We start from the raw sequence: 19551 nt of genomic DNA, 5'->3' as shown, positions 1-19551 counted from the left end.
TTTTAAATCCAATTGTCACAGGCACCAAAAAAGTTCTGGCTTGGATTACAATGATAAAATATACAGTTCCGACTTACATACAAATTCAACTTAAGAACAAACCTAAAGACCCTATCTTGTATGTAACCCGGGGACTGCCTGTACTCTCCTTTCTTAGTGCTCCCAATGAGCCACAGAACCGCCTGGCACTACCATCTTCTGTTTGTATACAGCAGACGGTGATGTGCACCTGCTACAACCTGTAACTGCTGCAGGCACCTTCGTCGGACTCCCAAGATGAGTGGAGCAGATGGCCGTGCGTGTCCATTCTGCTCCATTCCTTTCTATGGAGCTGACAGAGATTGCCGAGGTTTCCGACAGTGGTAACTTGGACCCCCTTTTTTTGTGATCTGTGGGGGTCTCGTCACTGAGAACCCCACTGATCAGCAAGTTAGGCTCTATCTTCTGGATATGAAGTGATATTGATGGCTTGTCCAAGAGGAGGCAACCAATCACAGCACATCCTTTTCCTTTTAAAATATGAAATCTTGCTGTCCGCTCTGGTCAGACAGTTATATTCAGGTCTATTTTAGAGAGTTTTGATAAATGCCTCAATTTGTTCTAACAATCATAATGTTGGCGGTCCCCAAGCAGAGGCCTTTCTCTGAGCTCACTAACTTTTGTTCTTTTATTTGGTCCCATGTAAAGTTTTGTGATCATCATTCCCACCACGGAAAAAATTACTGAGATTACAGAAAGTTTCAGAGGTTTGAGTAGTTTTGTGCCTTTTCGGCTTTGCTTGTCCCACAACCAAGAGATACAAATATAGAGCAGTGTTATTGAAGGTAGCTAATGTGGAGCACCGATGTGCTAGTAGTGTGTTTTACTGTACAAATAGTGGATAATGCCAACTATTGTGGGCATCAACTTATACAATGGGGTTTGGGGTATTGAAAATATTTACTGATAGAATAGATTTGACTTGGACATCATGAACACGAACAATGGGGAAAATGTATAACTGCTTGCACGCCAGTAATAAGAATTTGCAATTATTATACGATTACGGCATCTCCACGCCATGTGGCCATGAAAGGGAGTGCCCCCCAGTGCAGTGAGTTTTCTGGTTTTTGTTGCCCGGCAGTGTGGTCATGAGAGGCTTAAGCCTCTTAATGTATCTGGCGGGATGGAGGGAGCATGGCCTCTATCATACACTGTGCACAATACATTGTTTTGTTTTTTTTTGCCTTACGCTAGCCATTGTTTCAACAGCTATCCCGTGTCGCCATGTGTTTCTATGGGCCCAGGAGTCTTGTCTTTTGTCATCAGTTGCATAAGCAGAGCTCACATCAGTGGCTTGTGAATGTACACATTCATATGCTGGTAGTCTTACCATTGTAATGGAGGGGCAGCACGGTGGCTTAGTGGTTAGCACTACAGCCTTGCAGTGCTGGGGACCTGGGTTCAAGTTCCAGGATCAACATCTGCAAAGAGTTTGTATGTTGTTGTATGATTAGATTGTAAGCCCCATTGGGCACAGGGACAGATTTGCCAAACTCTGTGCAGTGCAGCGGAATCTGTGTGCGCTATATAAATAATGGAATTATTATTATTTTTAATATGGTGTCATTTTTAATCGAAAAATTGTTGGGACCCAAAAATAAAGGTCTCATCTGGTTACATTTGGGAAGGATTTTAAGTTTAACTTTTTCTGTAAGGGGGTTTTTCCAACTGTCAATTTTGATGACCTATTTATTAATTTAAATGTGACTGTTACTGTATAATCTTAATAATGCTTTGAATACCACCTGAGTTATATAAAGCAACCACCAGGTGGAACTCTTGTATTTGAAATACACGGACACCGGATTCCTGTAAATTCCTCTGTTCTATAGTTTATCACATATGTAATTTGGTCATCAGTTGATGGTTGGTTGTTTCCTAAAGTTGACTGCTCCAAACATATTCTGCATATAGCTTTTTATCTGTGCCAGTCATACCTTAATTTCTATATCTGCTGATGGTGTCTGGTGAGTTGGTTATCTGCACATCTTCCATCCACCTATAATCCGTGTGCCCAAAGCAAGTCATACCATAGGAGCGCTCTCTGTCTCTCCACTCCATCTTTATACCCAAAGCAAGACATAACATTTAATGGTATTGTTTGTCAATACCTACCACAAGCTCCAATACGATTTTACGGACAAAGGGGGGGCTGTTGGGAGGTTGAAGGACAACCACTTTAAGGCACCACCTGAATAGGAACTCTGAAGCAGCCCATTCACATAAAATGTCCCTTAAGGGGGTTTGCCAAGTCTTTTTAAAGGACATTTTCCACCAGGATTACAGATTGTAAACCAAGCACACTGACATCCTTGTATGTGCCCCCTCTGGCAGGATCTGTTCTTCTTTAAGCTTCTTATGTCTTCTTATGTTTTTAAGGGAAAAAAAAGCTTGAAAAAATTATGTAAATGAGCCTGAGGGGCTTTATGTACCATTAACATCTATGGAGCCTGGAGCCCTTCAGGCTCATTTGTATAATTGTAAAAACCTTAAAAAAAAAAAAAAGGGGCATAAGAAGCTGAGAAAAGAGCAGGTCCTGCCAGAGGGGAAACACACCAGTATGTCTGTGTGCTTGGTGTACAATTCTTGATCCTGGTGATAGATGTCCTTTAAAAACCTTTTTCATTGCAGTAGTTAATCCATAGTCGTTCAAGGGGTTTTGGTTTCACGACAGTATCTTACAACTGAAGGTCAATATGGTAGAACAAGTGCTGCATCCTCTTTTCAGGGACTAGTGGCAAGCACACCAAGCAAATGGTCCTTCTGCAGCAAATGGTTCAGAACTACAAGATTGGGAATAGTTGCTTTGCATTGTGGGGCGGTTTTTGCTGCTCATCCAGAATTAACATTTTCAAAGGGAACGTGGCGCCAGCTTCTTCAATATGGATCTACCGAACAAATATGGCATAGTTTAGATCAGATTAAATCCGGGTAGCGTTTAAAATATCCTTTCTAGAATTCCCTCTTTTATTAAAACAATGATAACCTTTTGTCATGTGAAGTTGAGCAGAGTAAAGTCATTAGCAGAAATGAGTCGCTTTTAGCAGCTAAAGGGGGAGTGTTACATCAGGTCCACCTTCCTGCTGCTCTATTGGACCTAGAAACATGCATTTGGTGTCATATTAAAGATGGGAATCTCATTGTTTAAATCTGTGAGCCACAGAACTGAAAATACAGGTGAATTTATAGTTGCAAGTGCGAGCAGGGTATATAAATTACAGAACTACAGTGATGTATTCTGAAATATGTGATTCCTTTCATTAATATAACTTCAGAAGCCTGCTTCTAGGTACTATAGAACCAAGAGGGAAACCTACAACGGATTTTTCATACCCAACCGGAGGACACTAGTAGTTTTAATGGAGTAAAATCTGATGAAGTGTTCCCTTTAAATAAAAAAAATAGACAAACGTCTTGGAGTTTCTAAAGTTCTGCTTACTAATACAAAACGGGAAAGTGTCTGTGTGCATTGTCTTACAGCTTATCTCCTAATGAAATAACAGTGCACCAAATATAGAACCACAGTCTAAAAATAATCACACAATGGTCAATAAAGGACAAATTCATAGCATTTTTTTTTTGCCATATGGTTACATGTGCGAAAAAAGGAAACAAATATATATATTTAGGTCTGTCTTTAAAAAAAAAGTGTTTGTTACAGTATGGATTTATGTATATAAATATGTTTTAGATGTATATTTTACAGACGAATCTCAACATATGTTATGTAAATACATGTCACATACACGGATCCATCTACTGAGGCTTATGTTCGCCTCGTGGTACAGTAACAGATGTATTGCTGCTCATCTATCATAGTGGTATAAACTATTAAAGAGTAAAAAAGAGCCAAGCGATGAAAGCTCACAAGTGTGCTGATTCACCAATCTGTTGTGTTTTAAAGGGGTTGTCCACCCAGGGAAACCGAGTTCAAAAAAGCATGTTGTAATATTACAAAATTACTCTGGGAGTGACTTAACAAGACCAACTATCATAGTATATAAGGTTTAAAAAGTTTTAACCTTTGAGAAATAAAAATGTTTATTCCCCGTAATTTGGGATATTTTTGTTTTCAAGAAAGACATCCTGTCCGCTCTTCTGCCATATCAGCCTCCTCATTTTCATAGTCTCACTGCTCTTACAGTAAAGAATCCCTCTCTATGATGGTAGAACCACTTCTCCTGTCCCATCTATAATATCCAATGGCATATCAGATCTGTATTTTAATATTGTTTATAACAAAGGAATCAATTTAGATCAATATAGTCCCTGCTACACTCCACAGATTTTCCTGGATTGTTATCCTTGAGATGGGGATGTGTGATCCACATGCACAGACCTGATGAGGAGCCCCAACAATAACATCACAAACTATCTATAATGGGTTTTGGAGAAGAGGAGGACACAAGTGTCCTTCTAGTCGGGCATTTATATAGTAACAATATATTCTACAGCACTACACACAGATAGTTGCCACTTAAATTGTCTTTGTCCTGATTTAGGCTAAGAATCTTAATTCTATTTCTTGCCTACCAATATGTTGTTGGAGTGTGAAGGACCAGTATGAAATTTACTCAAACATGGAGAGAGCATAAGACTGTCAAGCAGATTTTATTTAATCTCGCTTCTTGCTACAAGGCTACATTTCCAACCACATCCATATCTTTTAACACTTGTATACATAATAAAATACCCCCTTATTTGTAACTTTGGGTTCCCACACAAGATCGCTAATTCATCTGACAGGAGGTAATAGGTGTGAGATGACCTGCGTATGAAATACAGAGTTGACATAACTACGCTACTGCTCCTGACACTGCTGACAGTAGAATATAGTACACGTCAAACCACCACTGCTAGTAACATAGGTTTGGGGTCTGACCTATCCTTAGGATTCTGTTCCAAAATAATTGAAAAGCTTGCACACAATTATGGATAAAAGAGCTACACTGTCGAGCAGTAAGCAACCCATATACTGTACCCTCTGTTCTCTATATCCTACTTAATTTAATATCCTCATCTTGAACATTTTTTTAGATTAGGAGCTTATATTTTTCGCTGCCTCGCTCACATTTCCACTAGAGGGGGCTCTTGACTCGTGTGAATTCAACTGGTGACTATTTGCTTGTATATCATCAGTGATGTTCCACACTAGACTCTCCTTTACAACATTCATTCTTAAGAACGATAATATCTGTCTTACCGTGTATTTGTGCAAGGAAATATATCGTCTCTGGACAGAAATACAATACATTTCCATTTTTCTCTTGCTAATTTTAGAAACAATTGAATCCCGGACTCCACCAGAGTATGTAATAATATAATGAGCGTCTGTAGATTCCATTAATTAAGAAAAACAATGAGCTCATGTAGAAGTATTGTATGGTTACCTTATATTCCTTCTAAGAGGAAAATCTATTAAAATCTTACAAAAATTGCCCTTTTGTCCTTGTTACGTGTGTGTGTAAATACACATCATATAAAATTTCGTACAAGATCCTTCTTTACGCCACTAAATTCTAGCTTGTAGCCACACGGTTTTCATTGATGCACCAGAAGGGAATAAGCCAAGGTAATTTTACTCCTGTGGTGAAATAAATATAAAATTGTCCGTCAAACCATGAAATGTGTTGACTGCTGCAGTGAAAGCTGAAATTCTATCCTGAAAGCTTGAGTTGTGTTTAATAAGATAGGAGCCATTATTCATTACATGTTTAGTCTACAAGCACAGTACAGAATTATCTTATTGACTTTGTATAGGTTCTGTAAGAGTTTGTCACCAGCCTAGGACCCTGCAGCTATTGCAAAACTTCAATTCCCTTCAACCCAGTGTACAAACAAATCATCGGACCTATTAGAGAAGTAAAAATTGGATTCCCTTGTTATTTTGGCTTCTTGTTTACCCGCTCAGCTAGAGTAGTCTCAGCCTTAAAGGTTGTGTAGGAGGACTTACAATGGTAGAACACCAGAGTGGTGGGCTAGACATGTCCTAAGGCTTTACTCAGGGCTGGCTCCAGGTTTCAGTAGGCCCCTTGGCAACAGAGCCTTGTTGGGCCCCTTTGCAGTGAACTCATGTGGCGGCATTAACAATACAGAAATTAAAACAGTCCCCTGTTCCCTAAAATGTTCTCTTGTTTATCATCCCAACTGCCCCCTCATGGTAATTTTATATACAGCCCCATAATATTATATTATATATTGAGATTCAGCCATGTGGGCACCTCTAGCAGCCCTGGGCCCCAGCAGTTCCCCAAGTATGCCTGTTGCTGGTGCTGAACCTGGCTTTAGTGGTAATATTATGAGCAACTTTCTGCTTATTGACCTGCTGTAGCTTCTCATAATTCTCATGGCCATGTCAGAATTTGTGGCATAGACAGTGTGACAGGGCTAGACTTGCCTCCTAGAATTATATAATGATTGTAACTAGTCTGCTATTCTCTCCCATAACTGAAGGGAGTAACAAAAACAGTTGTGTGAACCTGTGGTGTGTAAAATGTTTATTAGGGTATTGAAAATAATGCACCATCCTAATACAAGACTGGGTGCACCCATTACAGGAGAATGAGCTGCGGCACCTAGAAATATGCCCGGTTATCATTAGAGCGGCTCCTTGGCACAGTTCTATGTCTGTTTGTTTGGAGTGACATCAGATTAATTTAAAGTTTCTTTACAGTTAATTTTATTATGTGTGTGTTGTTGGGGGGGGGGGGGGTTGTTTGTTTTTTTGTTTGTTTTTGTGTTTTTTTTTTTACATTTACAAAAAGCACAGTAGTACTTTGTGTAGTACAAAGTATATTCTGTGACCTCTGGATAGAAGAGTCAGGTGAGATTGTAGCCCAGCTCTTTTAGGCCTTTCTTTTTAAAGGGGTTGGACACTTTCATTTAATTCTCTTGTGGGGCAGTCTAACGAAGATTATTGTCACTTTCCTTCCTAAGGAATTCTCCATCGTTTTTCCGATCCTCGGGTGATATTCGGCAGCCTCTTCTCTCTCCTGCAGTCTGTCCTGACCAACTCCCACACTGGGGAAACACGTGACATTCCTCTTATCTGTGCGCAATCCCGCAATGTCGCCTGTCTTCTGCTGTGAATGTTCACTGCTGCTCAGTTGATGTGCAGAGCTCTGGCGCCATCCTGGAAGCCATGGGACTCAAGAGGGAGAAGAGGAGGAGGCCGGGTGAGTGGATTTATCACCAGATACTGCAATAGGGGGAAGATAACTTTATCTAAAGGACATCTACCAGCACATTTAGGGGTGGAAGACTGTCCTCCTTAGGGGTGATGGGGGACCGCTGCTGGCATGCTCCTGGCCATGTTGTATGCAGAAATATTCACTTATATTATATGAATATTTCTGCATACAACACGGCCCGGAACATGCCAGCAGTGGTCCCCCGTCACCCCTAAGGTAATTAGCTAACACTTGGGGACAGTCTACAACGCTTAAATGTGGTGGTAGATGTCTTTTAAAACAAATGGACAAATGATTTAACATCAAGTGGCCAACCCTTTCAAGCCATACATCGTACATGTTCCTTGTCAGAAATAAAATTCTTTACTGCTCTTATAAGGTAAAATCTAAAGATTTTGTTAAATAGAAGATTCACTATTTTTATTACTCTATAATCTCAATTTCTGATGTATATGTTCACTGTGCTTCTGATGAACCTTCATCTGTATATCTGGAATGTTGGGAATTTCAAGGAGTTCTTTTTCCTGCTATTCATTGTAACTCTTCTTAAAACAGTGTAAATCTTGGAGTGTGGACTTGAGATTCCTCGAGATTTACTGCATTCCATTGAGAATGTCAGTAGCACTTGTTTCCTTTTTAGTAAGTAACCACAATGTCTATGTTCCTAAAAGCAAGTAAATGTGGACACAGTGACAGGTTGAAGTTGGGTTGATTTCTGGGGTGCAGTAGTTGTCCATTTTGGTCAGTTTATTTTTTTTAATATTTTGTATTGCCATGAAAGATGCATGTCCATTCCTCAAGTGCAAGTTTTGCTTTTCCTAGTTGCTCTTGCCTAGTGGTTGAGGTTCTAAACACTGATAACCCTATCTTTATACTTGACCCTTTAGTCTGTTCTCCTGATGTGTAAAATGTGTGCATTCCCCGTAAATCAACATTTCTGAAATTTCATTTATATTTTTTGGGGTGGCATTAGTGCAGCATTGCATTTGAGGTTATTGAATCTATTCTATAAATGATAAACAAGGCTACATATAGCGCCGCCATGTTCTGCCTTGTTTTACAAATCGTAGTGGATATATACTAACAAAATAAGACATTACCGAGCAATAACATCGTCAGGAATGTGGGCCTTGCTCACGAGCTTACAATCAATGAGGAGTAATCTGTTACTGTATTATTTTGATCATTTTGATTTAATTCCTTTCAGGGTCGATTTCTTTATTCCTGGTGTTCCTAAAGTTGGAGGTTTTTCTATTTGTTCAAGCCCTGGGCTTTTGGAGAGAGAAGGGGTTCTTGAGCTTGCTGTAAAATATAACCTACACCCTCCTGCTCACTGGATTCATACAGAGGTAAAGTTTTATTCGTTACTAGAGTACACAAAGCCTAAAACATGGATTGAAGTAAATGAAGAATGTGTAAAATGATGTGGAACTACTAAGGGGGTATCAGCACATGTTGCAGAATGAATACAGAATTTGCCCTAGCGGTAAACTTGCAAGCTATTCCACAAGCATCAGAAACCAGACCAAATCAGCTGGTTTCTGATTCCAGATTTTGATACGACTGGGGCCACTCCTCCAAACTGTATTGCACACCCTGAAGCACTTGTATGCCTGCTCCTTAACTGCGTCCCCCTCCAGTGGACTCTTGGAAATGCTGAGCAGAAGAGTGAGATTTCTGGCAGGAGGAGCTTGGAAGTGCTTTGGTGGTGTGTAATAGCCTGAGATCTCTGGTGATACCCTGCAAGCACTTGTGATTCATTTAACATAAAAATAAAGTACATTTTCTAAGTAAAATACAAGAGCAGAGCTCCTAACAAGCACAAGGGGGGATTTATCATTGGTGCACGATGGAAGCCACGCCCCCTCCCCCCCCCCCCCTCTGTGTCGGACACGTCAAGAGGCTCTTACTCGGATTAAGCAAGTGTGTGGGTTCCCCCCCCCCCCATCCTGGCCCACTCTGCCACCAAATGCACCCCCTCCAAGTCCACTTGGTTTGGAGATGGCGTGAAGGGAAAAATAATAGCAATTCCTGGCGTTTCATAAGTAATTGTGATTATTTCAGGACTCATATGCCAAAATACTGGCGTACAAGTTTTGATTAATGTCCTCCATAGTTCTAACCGAGCTGCAGGAATCTACCCAGCAGCATTAATAGTCAAAGTGGAACTCTGACGGTGAATTTGCTTCTAATTTGTGTTTCAGAGGAAATAATTAAAAAAGTATATCATGTACATATATATTTATATTTTTCCAAATAGCAAACTAGATATTACTCATTAAATCCATAGCATTTATCAGGTAGTTATACAATATATATTCAATGGATGATAAAACTGTAACCTGTGCAGAAATCTAAAATATTTTTGCTGTTTTTCTTTTGATGAAAGTCATTCTTTTATGTGTGATATTTGGCTCCTTCCACAAGACATTCAGTAATGCATATTAATAAACATCATTGTTTTGTGTGGTGGAGTAGGCAAAGCGCACAGTAGCAAAGCTCAGAATAGCATGGAACCTGCATGGCCATGCCAATGCACTGCTCTGCCAAGTGTTTACTGCTGCCATGCCAGTTTTTCATATTACAGGGTACAGATTGTGTATCCCTGGAACTTATCATGCATTTTTATATCTGAAGCGGAGATCGGTAGAGGAAAAAGAAAAATAAACAAGAAAAATAATTATTAATCATTGTATTAAAATGAATTCTGTCAACCACATGTCACATATATTTCTCTGTGTAAGTGAGCTTTTAATACACAATTTAGGATTCTTTTATTCCTGATGGCTTTTAGTGATCCTTTTTGCTATTATTGATCTGTGTGATGTACAAAAATGTCTAATATTTTTATGTTTTATTGTATTGTAATGTTACTTTATACATAATAATAATTCCTTTTATATATATATATATAGCACATACATTTATATACACTTTAGTTGCCAGCTTGGTATTATTTTCGTATTGCTCATTTTTGCGCTCATTATTTCTGTTTCTTCTCTGTGTCACAGTGCTCTCTCGGCTCAGAAGTAGCTCTAAGAGTGGGGGGAGAGTTCTTCTTTGATCCTCAAGTATCTGACTCTCCCGTGGATCTGGTCTTAATAGCTGGTGGAGTAGGAATCAATCCCTTGTTTTCAATACTCTTACATGTTGCTGACCTTCACAAGGCCCTGGAGACAACAGGCAAAGGCTTTCATATGGGGAGTGTAAAGCTCTTTTATTGTGCCAAGAACACCAGCGAGTTACTATTCAAGGTAATTTCTATTGATAATCTTCCTAAAAGAGTTTCTGATCGATTAAAGAATTAAAGTGGAAAAAAAAAATGTAAAGGCTTCTTAAGTGATTAGTTACAACGAGGACTATAATAACTGCAATAACCACAACTTTTAAAAGTGTGCGCTATATATGACATATATATGACAAAGTATAAGATGTATGTTATTCTTCTTGCTAATAATCTCTGTGTAACATACAGACAGTCCTCGGTTATGTACAGAATAGGTTCTTTAGGTTTCTACTTACTGTAAGTTGAATTTGTGTGTAAGTCGTAACTGGTACATTTTATAATTGTAGCTTCAGACAATTTTTTTTTTTTAAATTTTGTTTTTTTTAACAGTTACATATTTTGTTCTGTCGTGAGATCAAGGATTTTTAATAAAGCTTCATTACAGACTCTTGCATAATAAGGGATCATGTAGGCCAGTGATGGCTAACCTATGACACGCGTAGCCATTTTCACGCGGCTGCCTGAGAGTTAAGTTTCATCCTACATGACCAGGTGCAGTAGCCGGGAGGCTGAGAGATTGCACTGAGCTTCCAGTGTCAGTTTTGTGATGTACAAGCCCTGAAATAATTGCAACGCCTTGCAAATAGCCAGACATTGTGATTATTTTGCTCCTCATGAGGGAGATGCAGACAGCGGCGCCTTGCCCCTCTCAATAACCTCTGAACTTTCATGACAGAAAGTTCACAGGTTACTAAGCATTTCCACACCTGTCTGATTGTAACCGATCTATTACAATGTGCGATTTGCACATAGTAATAGATGATGTGGAAAATCCCCATATACTGCCAGACTGTAGTATGGCAGTGCATGGTAGGATCAATCAGGCAACCTACGGTTAAAGTACCCTAGAAGTTAAATAGTATACATATTTGTTATTTAAACTATAAATATCACAAAATTATGTTTTTTTGTCAAGGTGACACACCACCCGAGTTATGCTCGGTTTTTTGGCGAATTCTGACACGCCAAGCTCAAAAGGTTGCCCATCACTGATGTAGGCCATTGACTGTGCAAAGAAAATTGGTTAAAGGACATCGACTATCAGATCTACTGATGGTAAATTTCTATAACTTACCTATTCCTAAGCTGTTACTATATCCTAAAAAGGCTGCATTGTGGACAAATAGACTTGTATTAAATATTCAAATGAGCACCTCTTGGGGGTAATTTATTTACACCCCTTCTAGCCAGGTCCTGCCAGTGACTTCACCCAGTAGTCTTCAAATCTCACAGAAACTTTATTTACTTGCAGCCGGCTCGATAGGAGTGTAACTCTTCAAGGAAGAAAGTCTTTGCAAGATTTGCTGACTGCCTGATCATGAGTGATATACGGGAGTACCCGGTTACAATAGGTGTGATAAGTTACAGCCCCCAGAACCCAGTGGAGCCTCTGCACAGCACTTTCGACATTTGTATAAGCCTATTTTTACTATCCCTATCCCACAATGCAGCCTTTCTAGGATATAGTAAATAACAGTTTAATAAAGGAAACAAGACCGCAGAAGGAATAGTTAAATTATAGGAGTCTTCCATCAGTATATCTGATGGTAGATGTCCTTTAAAGGGGTTGTATGAGACTTTAAAAAAACAAAGGTGGCCGGGAGTGCTTACCTCCTGGCGCCCTCCGGGTGTCCCACGGTGCTATTGCTTTGGTCAGTGCCCCATCCATCCCACATATACAATGCTATGAATAGAGAGGGGGGGGGGTGGACGGCCACCTCAGCTGACCGGAAGCTGAATGCAGTGCTCCTTCCACCGCTATGTTTGTTTACATGGGGCACGGAGCAGAGCGTTACCATATGAGGAAAGAGATGAATAATTGTTTGGCATTGTGGATTAGTAGTAGATTTTTTTTTTAAGAGGTTTTCTGGGTTTAATGAAAACAAGGGCATATGGGTACAAAAATAAAAAAACTTTTATTCTACCCCAGATTCTCATTCCCACGACACAACTCTTGATCTCCTTGTTTAAACTCCTAACCTTTGTGGAAAACACATGACCAGCAGTCAAACAGTGGACACAAGATTAACTTGGGCCATGAAAACCAGGAGGGTAAATTCCTAGGGAAAAAACTTCCTCCTTCTGCCCAGGCCCTTGGGGGTTGTTGGCTGAGCCCAGAAAACTTTTCATTAAAAATATTAAGCAACTGCTGAACAGTGTAATTTATGATCAGTTCAGTGTTCATGATGAGTAGTAGGGGATCCAGTCTGTTAAAGAGGACCTTTCACCGCCCCACACGTGGTGATGAACATATTGGGGCACATTACTAAGGGCCGTGCGCCAGTTTTCTATCGGACGTTTCACGTTCTCTTTAGTGCAAATTGCTGGCACAGGTATTTAAGAAGTGCCTGCTTCACATGTGACGTTTCTGCACTATGCGTCATGTGACACAAGTTAGGGGGCGTTCCGGTGCTCAGTCCGACAGAACTGTGTCGCACACCCCATGTTGAAAGTGAACCAAAAAATGTGGTGCATTTTATCAGCACTGTGCAGGACTGAGTTATAGGAGCTAAAACGGCAATACAACTAGTTCAAATTGTAAATTGGACAGATGGATTATCGTTGGAGCTCCTGCTTTGGGTCCCCTGATTCTTCCTCTTCAGGGGACCAAATGTCCAAATGTCTCCTGCATTCTGTATTGGTGTCCTCAGGATTCGATTGAAATTTGTGATACAGCAGAGATCAATAGGTTACTGCTCAAATTGTCATGTTGGCACTGTGTAACATAAAAGTGGGTTTTGGTTGTAGTTTGGGCACACTGTATATAAAAGTTTCGCCATCACTAGCCTAGCATTACAAAATATTGTCACTTATTGAAAATAATGCCGTTCGTTCCCAGCACCATGCCACCATTCTTCCGTATCTTGTCACCTACATGGCTGCACATTGATGTGGTATATGCAGGCAAGTCACTACCGCAGCCCTAGAGAAAAGTAAATTGTTATAAATAGGGGTTGTTTTTATAGAGCTAAAAAGTTCCTCTTGGAATCCCTGCCATTACTGGCAACCCATGTGTCCTGATGTCCTGCACATATCGCTGAGCTGGCGGCATCCCTTGTATAATTTCTGTCACACAGTGGCGTAACAACAGCCATAGCGGTTGCTATGGGGCCCAGGCGGCACAGGGGCCCGGGATGAACAGCCAAGACAAAATTTATAAATGCGTACTGGGGCGATGAAACCGCCCTTGTACAGTAATATGGGCCCCTGTGTCGTCCCTATCCGCCCACCTCATCTGCTTCTCAACTTCTTTTGGCGCGACCACCCCGACGGCTCCAGCAGCGGCCGCTGCATGTATGTGTATACACAGTGGGTGTATACCGTATGTAAAAGAATGTGATGTATGTATGCTATATGTATGTATATAAATAGTATGCTTTGCATACATACTGTATGTATATACAGTATGAGTTCTTATATACTGTATGTATTAGTGTATAAATGTATATATGAGTACATACATGTATGCATATGTATACGTATACTTGTGTGTACGAGTATATAAAAGTGAGTGTAGAATGTTATGTGTGTATTTAAGTGTATAAATGTGTGTGAATGTATAAACGTGTGTGTATGCATAAATACTTTTAGGGGGGGCCCATGCAGAAATCTTCTATGGTGCCCTGCCTCTCCTTGTTACGCCACTGCTGTCACAGATCAGCAGTTCAGGAAGTGTCATGTCACAGAAATGCAGGATTAAAGGGCCACTACAAGACCTTCATAGTTGAACCCGACTGGTCAGATCCCAAACAGAACCTGGGTCCAGTCTATAATAGTCCACAGTACTCACTACTGTGAATGTAGGCAAGTTCGCTTGGTATCTTTCTATCTGGCTGTGTTATTATTGAGTGTAAGATGATAAAATAATAAAAAATGAAAACACGCACACCTTGGCCAGAATTTATGTAACAGAACCAATTGCATGTCAAAGATTCCTCCTAGACGATGTGTAAGCCGGCACATTGACATATGTTTCTTATGTCTGATCCATTACGGATGTCTGTACTTGTTTTTGTTTTAATAAATTATTCATTTTTTATGGTTTTAAACGCCAAAATGGTTGATGTTTCTGAATGTGACCAAGGTCATCCCTGGAGTTCATTGTCCTGCGGAATTATTCAGACAGATGGTTACAAATCGCTCCCGCGTATCTTCCACGTTGTAATTGCTTACACATGTGACTGGCTATATATATCTATATATAATAGTATATGAGTGTGTTTCAGTGCACTACTGTTAAAGGGGTTGTTAAAGAAATAAGTGCAATAACCCTTAGCTATGCTTATTCATGCTATGAATGTATATTAACACCTTAAGGACGCGACCCTTTTTCTTGCGGGCTTAAATTTTACAGCTTTCACTGAGCGCCCCAAATCACATGTCTATTTTATTCTTTGGTTCGGTACGATCACGAGGATCCAAATTTGTACAGGTTTTATAATGTTTTCATACATTTAAAAAAAATTAAAACCTTCTGTACAAAAAATAAATTTCTTCATTTTGCCATGCGACTTTTGATGATGTTTTTAATGCTTTCATTTTGAGGACTGTATGGGCTCTTAATCACTTTTTATAGAATTTTTTTATATTTTTCAAAATGTCAAAAAAGTGGCATTTTCAACTTTGGGCGCCAATTTCCGTTACGAGGTTAAATGCCGGGAAAATTTGCTAATATACTTTGATAGATAGGACATTTTGGGACGCGATGATACCTAAAGCATTTATGATTTGTACTGTTTATTGCAGCATCTAACGGTAAGGTTAACTGCAGAGCAAGTATGGTGCAGAGCTACTAAGGGTGAATGAAGAGGGCTCACTGGGTGAGCCCTCGTCATGCAGTGGTGGGGTTTGCTGCATATTGCAACAAACACCCACCGCTTATACCCACTAATCGCGAGTATTATCCCCTTGATTTAATTATGGCGTCAGAAGGCGAAACCATTTTTTTTCGGATACTTTGTTTTCATTTTTTAAAATCTACTAAAACAATAACATCTATACAAATGTATCACTGGACCATACAAAAGCAAAGGATAAAGTAGATTTCTCATTTGGAGCACAAGTAGTAAAAACTGAGCCCACAATAAAGTGAAGCAAATGCGTTTTTTCGCCAATTTTACCACATTAGATTTTTTTTTCTTATGCAGAAAATAAGCCTTCAAATAGCATAGAAAAAGTTATAGATTTTTGAAGGTGGAAGAGTAAAAGTGAAGGGAAAAATGCTGCAACACAGAGGGGGTTAAAGAAGAGCAAAACAGCAAAAATTGACCCGGACATTCATTCACCAAGGGGTTAAATTGACAAAATTGAAAAATGTGGTTCCTTCAAAGATGAAGCTGGTGACTAGATGCACGTGCACTAAACCACCAACACCATGTTTCTGATCTTCACTAAGTGTAATTAAAATCAATAACGTGCCTTGTTTCTGTGCCGTACAGACTAGCACGCCAGGATATGTCACCTTACAGAGTATAGGATAATTATCAATTCCTTTCTCCTTGTTTCATTTATTTTCTTTTTTTTTTAATATACAAAGAGATGAACTTTTGCCAATTCTAAGCAACAGAAAAGGAACACAGACAGCCGTTATTTAGATCTCTGTGCAATGCATGAATAAATATACCTCTGTGATGTACACTACAAAGCCAAAGTATTCCTAGTGCTGGATATCTGGGCCCTCCATCTGTTAGCAAAGCAGATTGTATAAGGAGAAAGATGGAGTATCTGGAAGTGTGTGTATAGAGACATAGAAGGGAAATCATTTATTAAGAAATAATATTTAAACCCAACCTTTTTAGTTGTTAAAGCCTTTTATCTAGTTCTGTATATTATATACAGGCAGTGGTACCTTACAAAATGATACCTGATACTCTCACTTTCCCCTGATTTCCCACCTCTTTTCCCTCTCCCTTTGCAGTTCTGAGACGCTCAAGTTTCTGGAGCTTTACTGGTTGACTCCTGTATTAACGCTATGGCAACCAATAAGACGCCCCTTAACCGTTTCCGAGAGGATGCGGAGAAGTGCCATGCCGTCTGGCACACTCTATGATGCTCCGATTTCTCTGAGAGGGAGTGTGAGGGGCGGGTCAATTTGATGCCACAGGTTGGGCACCTGCCATTTTATTCAAAAACACACATGCTTGGTATCAGAAGCCATTATCAGTGTAGGGACTACTACAGCACTACCCGTGTAAGGACAGGAGTGGTAAATCGGTAGTATTAAGGGAAGCATTTAATCCCTTCATTTTTGGAATATGGAGTTATAGAAGCCATGAGCTGCCCGTCTCCTGCCCAATATCGCCTATAGAATTCTGGTAAGCTCTTAATTATCCTTTACCTGAGCGAGTCCTGGTGGACCTAACCGAATACTAGCTCTTTACCATACATCTCATATCTCTTGTGTTTTGTTGGCATGGGTGATACCATGCAGGCTTTTCATGCACATTTACACTAATCTGTTTTGAAATATTTGGATCATTAAATGCTATGTTTTAAATATTTTGGCGGAACTGTTTAAAAAGCTCTCAACACCTGTACAGTGATTTATTGAAGCTGATGTAGTGCACCCCAGTTTTATTGCACATGCGCCATACCTGCAGCACATGCACTGTGATTTCGCCCTTTACCACACTTGCCGTGTATGTAGCATAAGGAGGGGGGGGCAGGGGCGGGTTAGTTATAGTTGTAGACCTTGTACCCATAATTCTGACTGGGCTTATGAGAATCCATGAAAAGTGGATGTTAATCTTCATTTTTCATAGCTGAGAGTCTTGGTCATGTGTGTCTAGCCTAGAAGTAACCACAACTATTTTTGGCCCGTGGTTCTATTTAGTGATGTTGGAGACTTGAGCGAATAACTCAATACCTGAAGTAGAATGTGAAATCACATAAAAACATAATTTCCGAGTCAGCCATTTATTTCCCGTATTTAGAATGCTGCATTTGAGGCCGTAAACAATGGCCTGCCAGTGTTTATCATCGACTGAAGCTCAGCCTGGCTGCTTGCTTTATTGTGAGTGTAAGTACTGCCCAGTGGGATAGGGAGAAGCTATGCCTGAAATAAATGGTGTGAACAAAAGCCTACAAAATGTTTTCTGCAGCTCATTTGTTGCCTACATTCAATTTGAGTGGAAATGGTTTCGCCTCTGCCACCTTCACAGCTGCACACGAGAGGAAATCAACAGCATTAATGCCTTCAAAATGCAAATGTTCCCAATCTACACATAGTACTCGGGAAGGTAAATGAAGTGTACTGAGCTCGGAGGTAGCCGCTTTCTACAGCCACATTACATTCGACGCGACTAGTCTGCAGCAAAAACAAACACGCACATACATGAGTCCGTACTGTACAGCCGAATATGGGGACGCCTTGCAAATACAGGATAATTGCATTTTTGTCAATATAAACACTTTTTCCACATTCCAGCTGTGCTCTTGTGTTCTCAAGCTCTTGTTTTTCCTTTGCTTAGCCTCTTGTTGTTTTTGTGCCTTCTTAAAGGGACCAAGTGAGGCTTTTCATTAAATTCCATTTCCAAACTATACATGCTTTTATGTTTTTATTTTTTAAGAGAAAGTGTCATGATAATCTATTTTGAATCTAAGTTTTTAATATATTAAGAATTTGTGATGATGCTAAAGGGCATTTACCACTAGGATGAAAGACTGTATGCAGATGAGCCTGAGGGGCTCCAGGCTCCATTAAAACCTATGGAGCCTGGTGCCCCTTAGGCTCGTTTGCATACTGTCATTAATCCTGGTGGTAGATGCCGTTTAAGGCTAATTTTCCATGTTATCTACAGTTTTTAATGTTCTTTAAAATCATCTAGTTTTTCTAACAGTTTTAAAAAAAACTTCTAGTTTTGCTTGCCATTTATAAGGATCGGCCACTAGGTGTTCTTTATGCTGTACACTATTCTCTGCTTAACTGTTATCAATCCCACATCTTGTCATTAGACTTTTTGAAAGTTATGCTTGATGTGAAGGAGCTGCCTTTCAAGGTAGCTAAGAGGCATTGCCCCCCCCCCCCCAACTAGGTCCTTCCTCTTCTAACCAGGAACATCGGATCCGTGTCCCCGCGCTGTCCGTCGCAGGGATTGTGACGTCAGCTGCTCGCTGTCCTCCTACTATGTGCCCTAGCATTGGCAACACTATGTCAGTTGATGTCATGGTGCCTGCGACGGACAGTGCAGGGACACGGAGTCAGTGCTGGAGCATCGCTGTATAGAAGAGGATCAGCTGGTGCAGAGGGCTTGGCCAAAATGGTTGCCGCCATAATCCTGTACAGCAAATTTAAATGGGAAATAAAAACACTAAAAAAATAAAAGCTGAACTATATAATAAAACCCTTGAAGCTGAGCATTCTAAAGCAGGGAAAAAAATTATTTGCTGCTATAATTTAAATAATGGCTGACATCGTCCATATGATGAAGAACACCGGTCTACCAGGACAGATGGCCAAGCAAACACCTTTAATATGAATCCCACAATTAAAATGGATTAAAACTTTGAGTCATTTGTACTGCATAGAACAGTTTTCTTCATTGGTTTTATTCTTTAAGTAATGATTTTCTGCATTTCTTTTTTTTTTCTTTTGCAGAAAAACATTCTTGATTTGATTCACAGCTTTCCGGGAAAAATAACATGTAACTTTCATGTCACGCAACAGAGTTCGCCAGTCTGTACAGAACTTCAGCCGTTTATCACTGGTGAGTAAGTCCTTATGGCTGGACACAGTTCAAATATCCGTCAAGAATTATTGGAACACAATCTTCAGGAATGCAGAGGCCACTTAAGTTATGAAATGCTGAGAAACAGCGGATAGTTTTATTTGTGCTTGACTAATTCTGGTTATTTTTAGCTTTAAATAGAGATTTCTTTTCGTGTATCCTTCACAATATATGCATTTTAATGAAATCTGTGTAAAATCATTTTAATAAACGGAATAGTTTACAGCATGCTAGAAAGCGAAGATTGCAAAAATCTGTGTATTCTCTTTGTTCTAGCAATAGCTGGACCTCTATGGCTATTTTAAGT

General features: G+C 39.8%; 2 protein-coding genes across 4 annotated transcripts in view; one reads left to right on the top strand and one right to left on the bottom strand.

The window, feature by feature from the left end:
- Positions 1–19551, bottom strand: part of LOC140133460 (uncharacterized) — a 374671-nt gene that overhangs the window by 51506 nt on the left and 303614 nt on the right. The gene's annotated exons all lie outside the window — the stretch shown is intronic.
- Positions 1–19551, top strand: part of OXNAD1 (oxidoreductase NAD binding domain containing 1) — a 35365-nt gene that overhangs the window by 12211 nt on the left and 3603 nt on the right. For both annotated transcript variants that reach the window (XM_072153675.1, XM_072153676.1), the window contains exons 6-8: positions 8440–8581; positions 10244–10486; positions 19115–19223. In XM_072153675.1, the coding sequence (XP_072009776.1) occupies positions 8440–8581; positions 10244–10486; positions 19115–19223 (494 nt within the window). The remainder of the gene's footprint in view (positions 1–8439; positions 8582–10243; positions 10487–19114; positions 19224–19551) is intronic.

Source organism: Engystomops pustulosus, chromosome 5, assembly GCF_040894005.1.
Source record: "Engystomops pustulosus chromosome 5, aEngPut4.maternal, whole genome shotgun sequence".
Lineage (NCBI taxonomy): Eukaryota > Metazoa > Chordata > Amphibia > Anura > Leptodactylidae > Engystomops > Engystomops pustulosus.
This window is presented reverse-complemented; position numbering and strand designations above follow the sequence as displayed.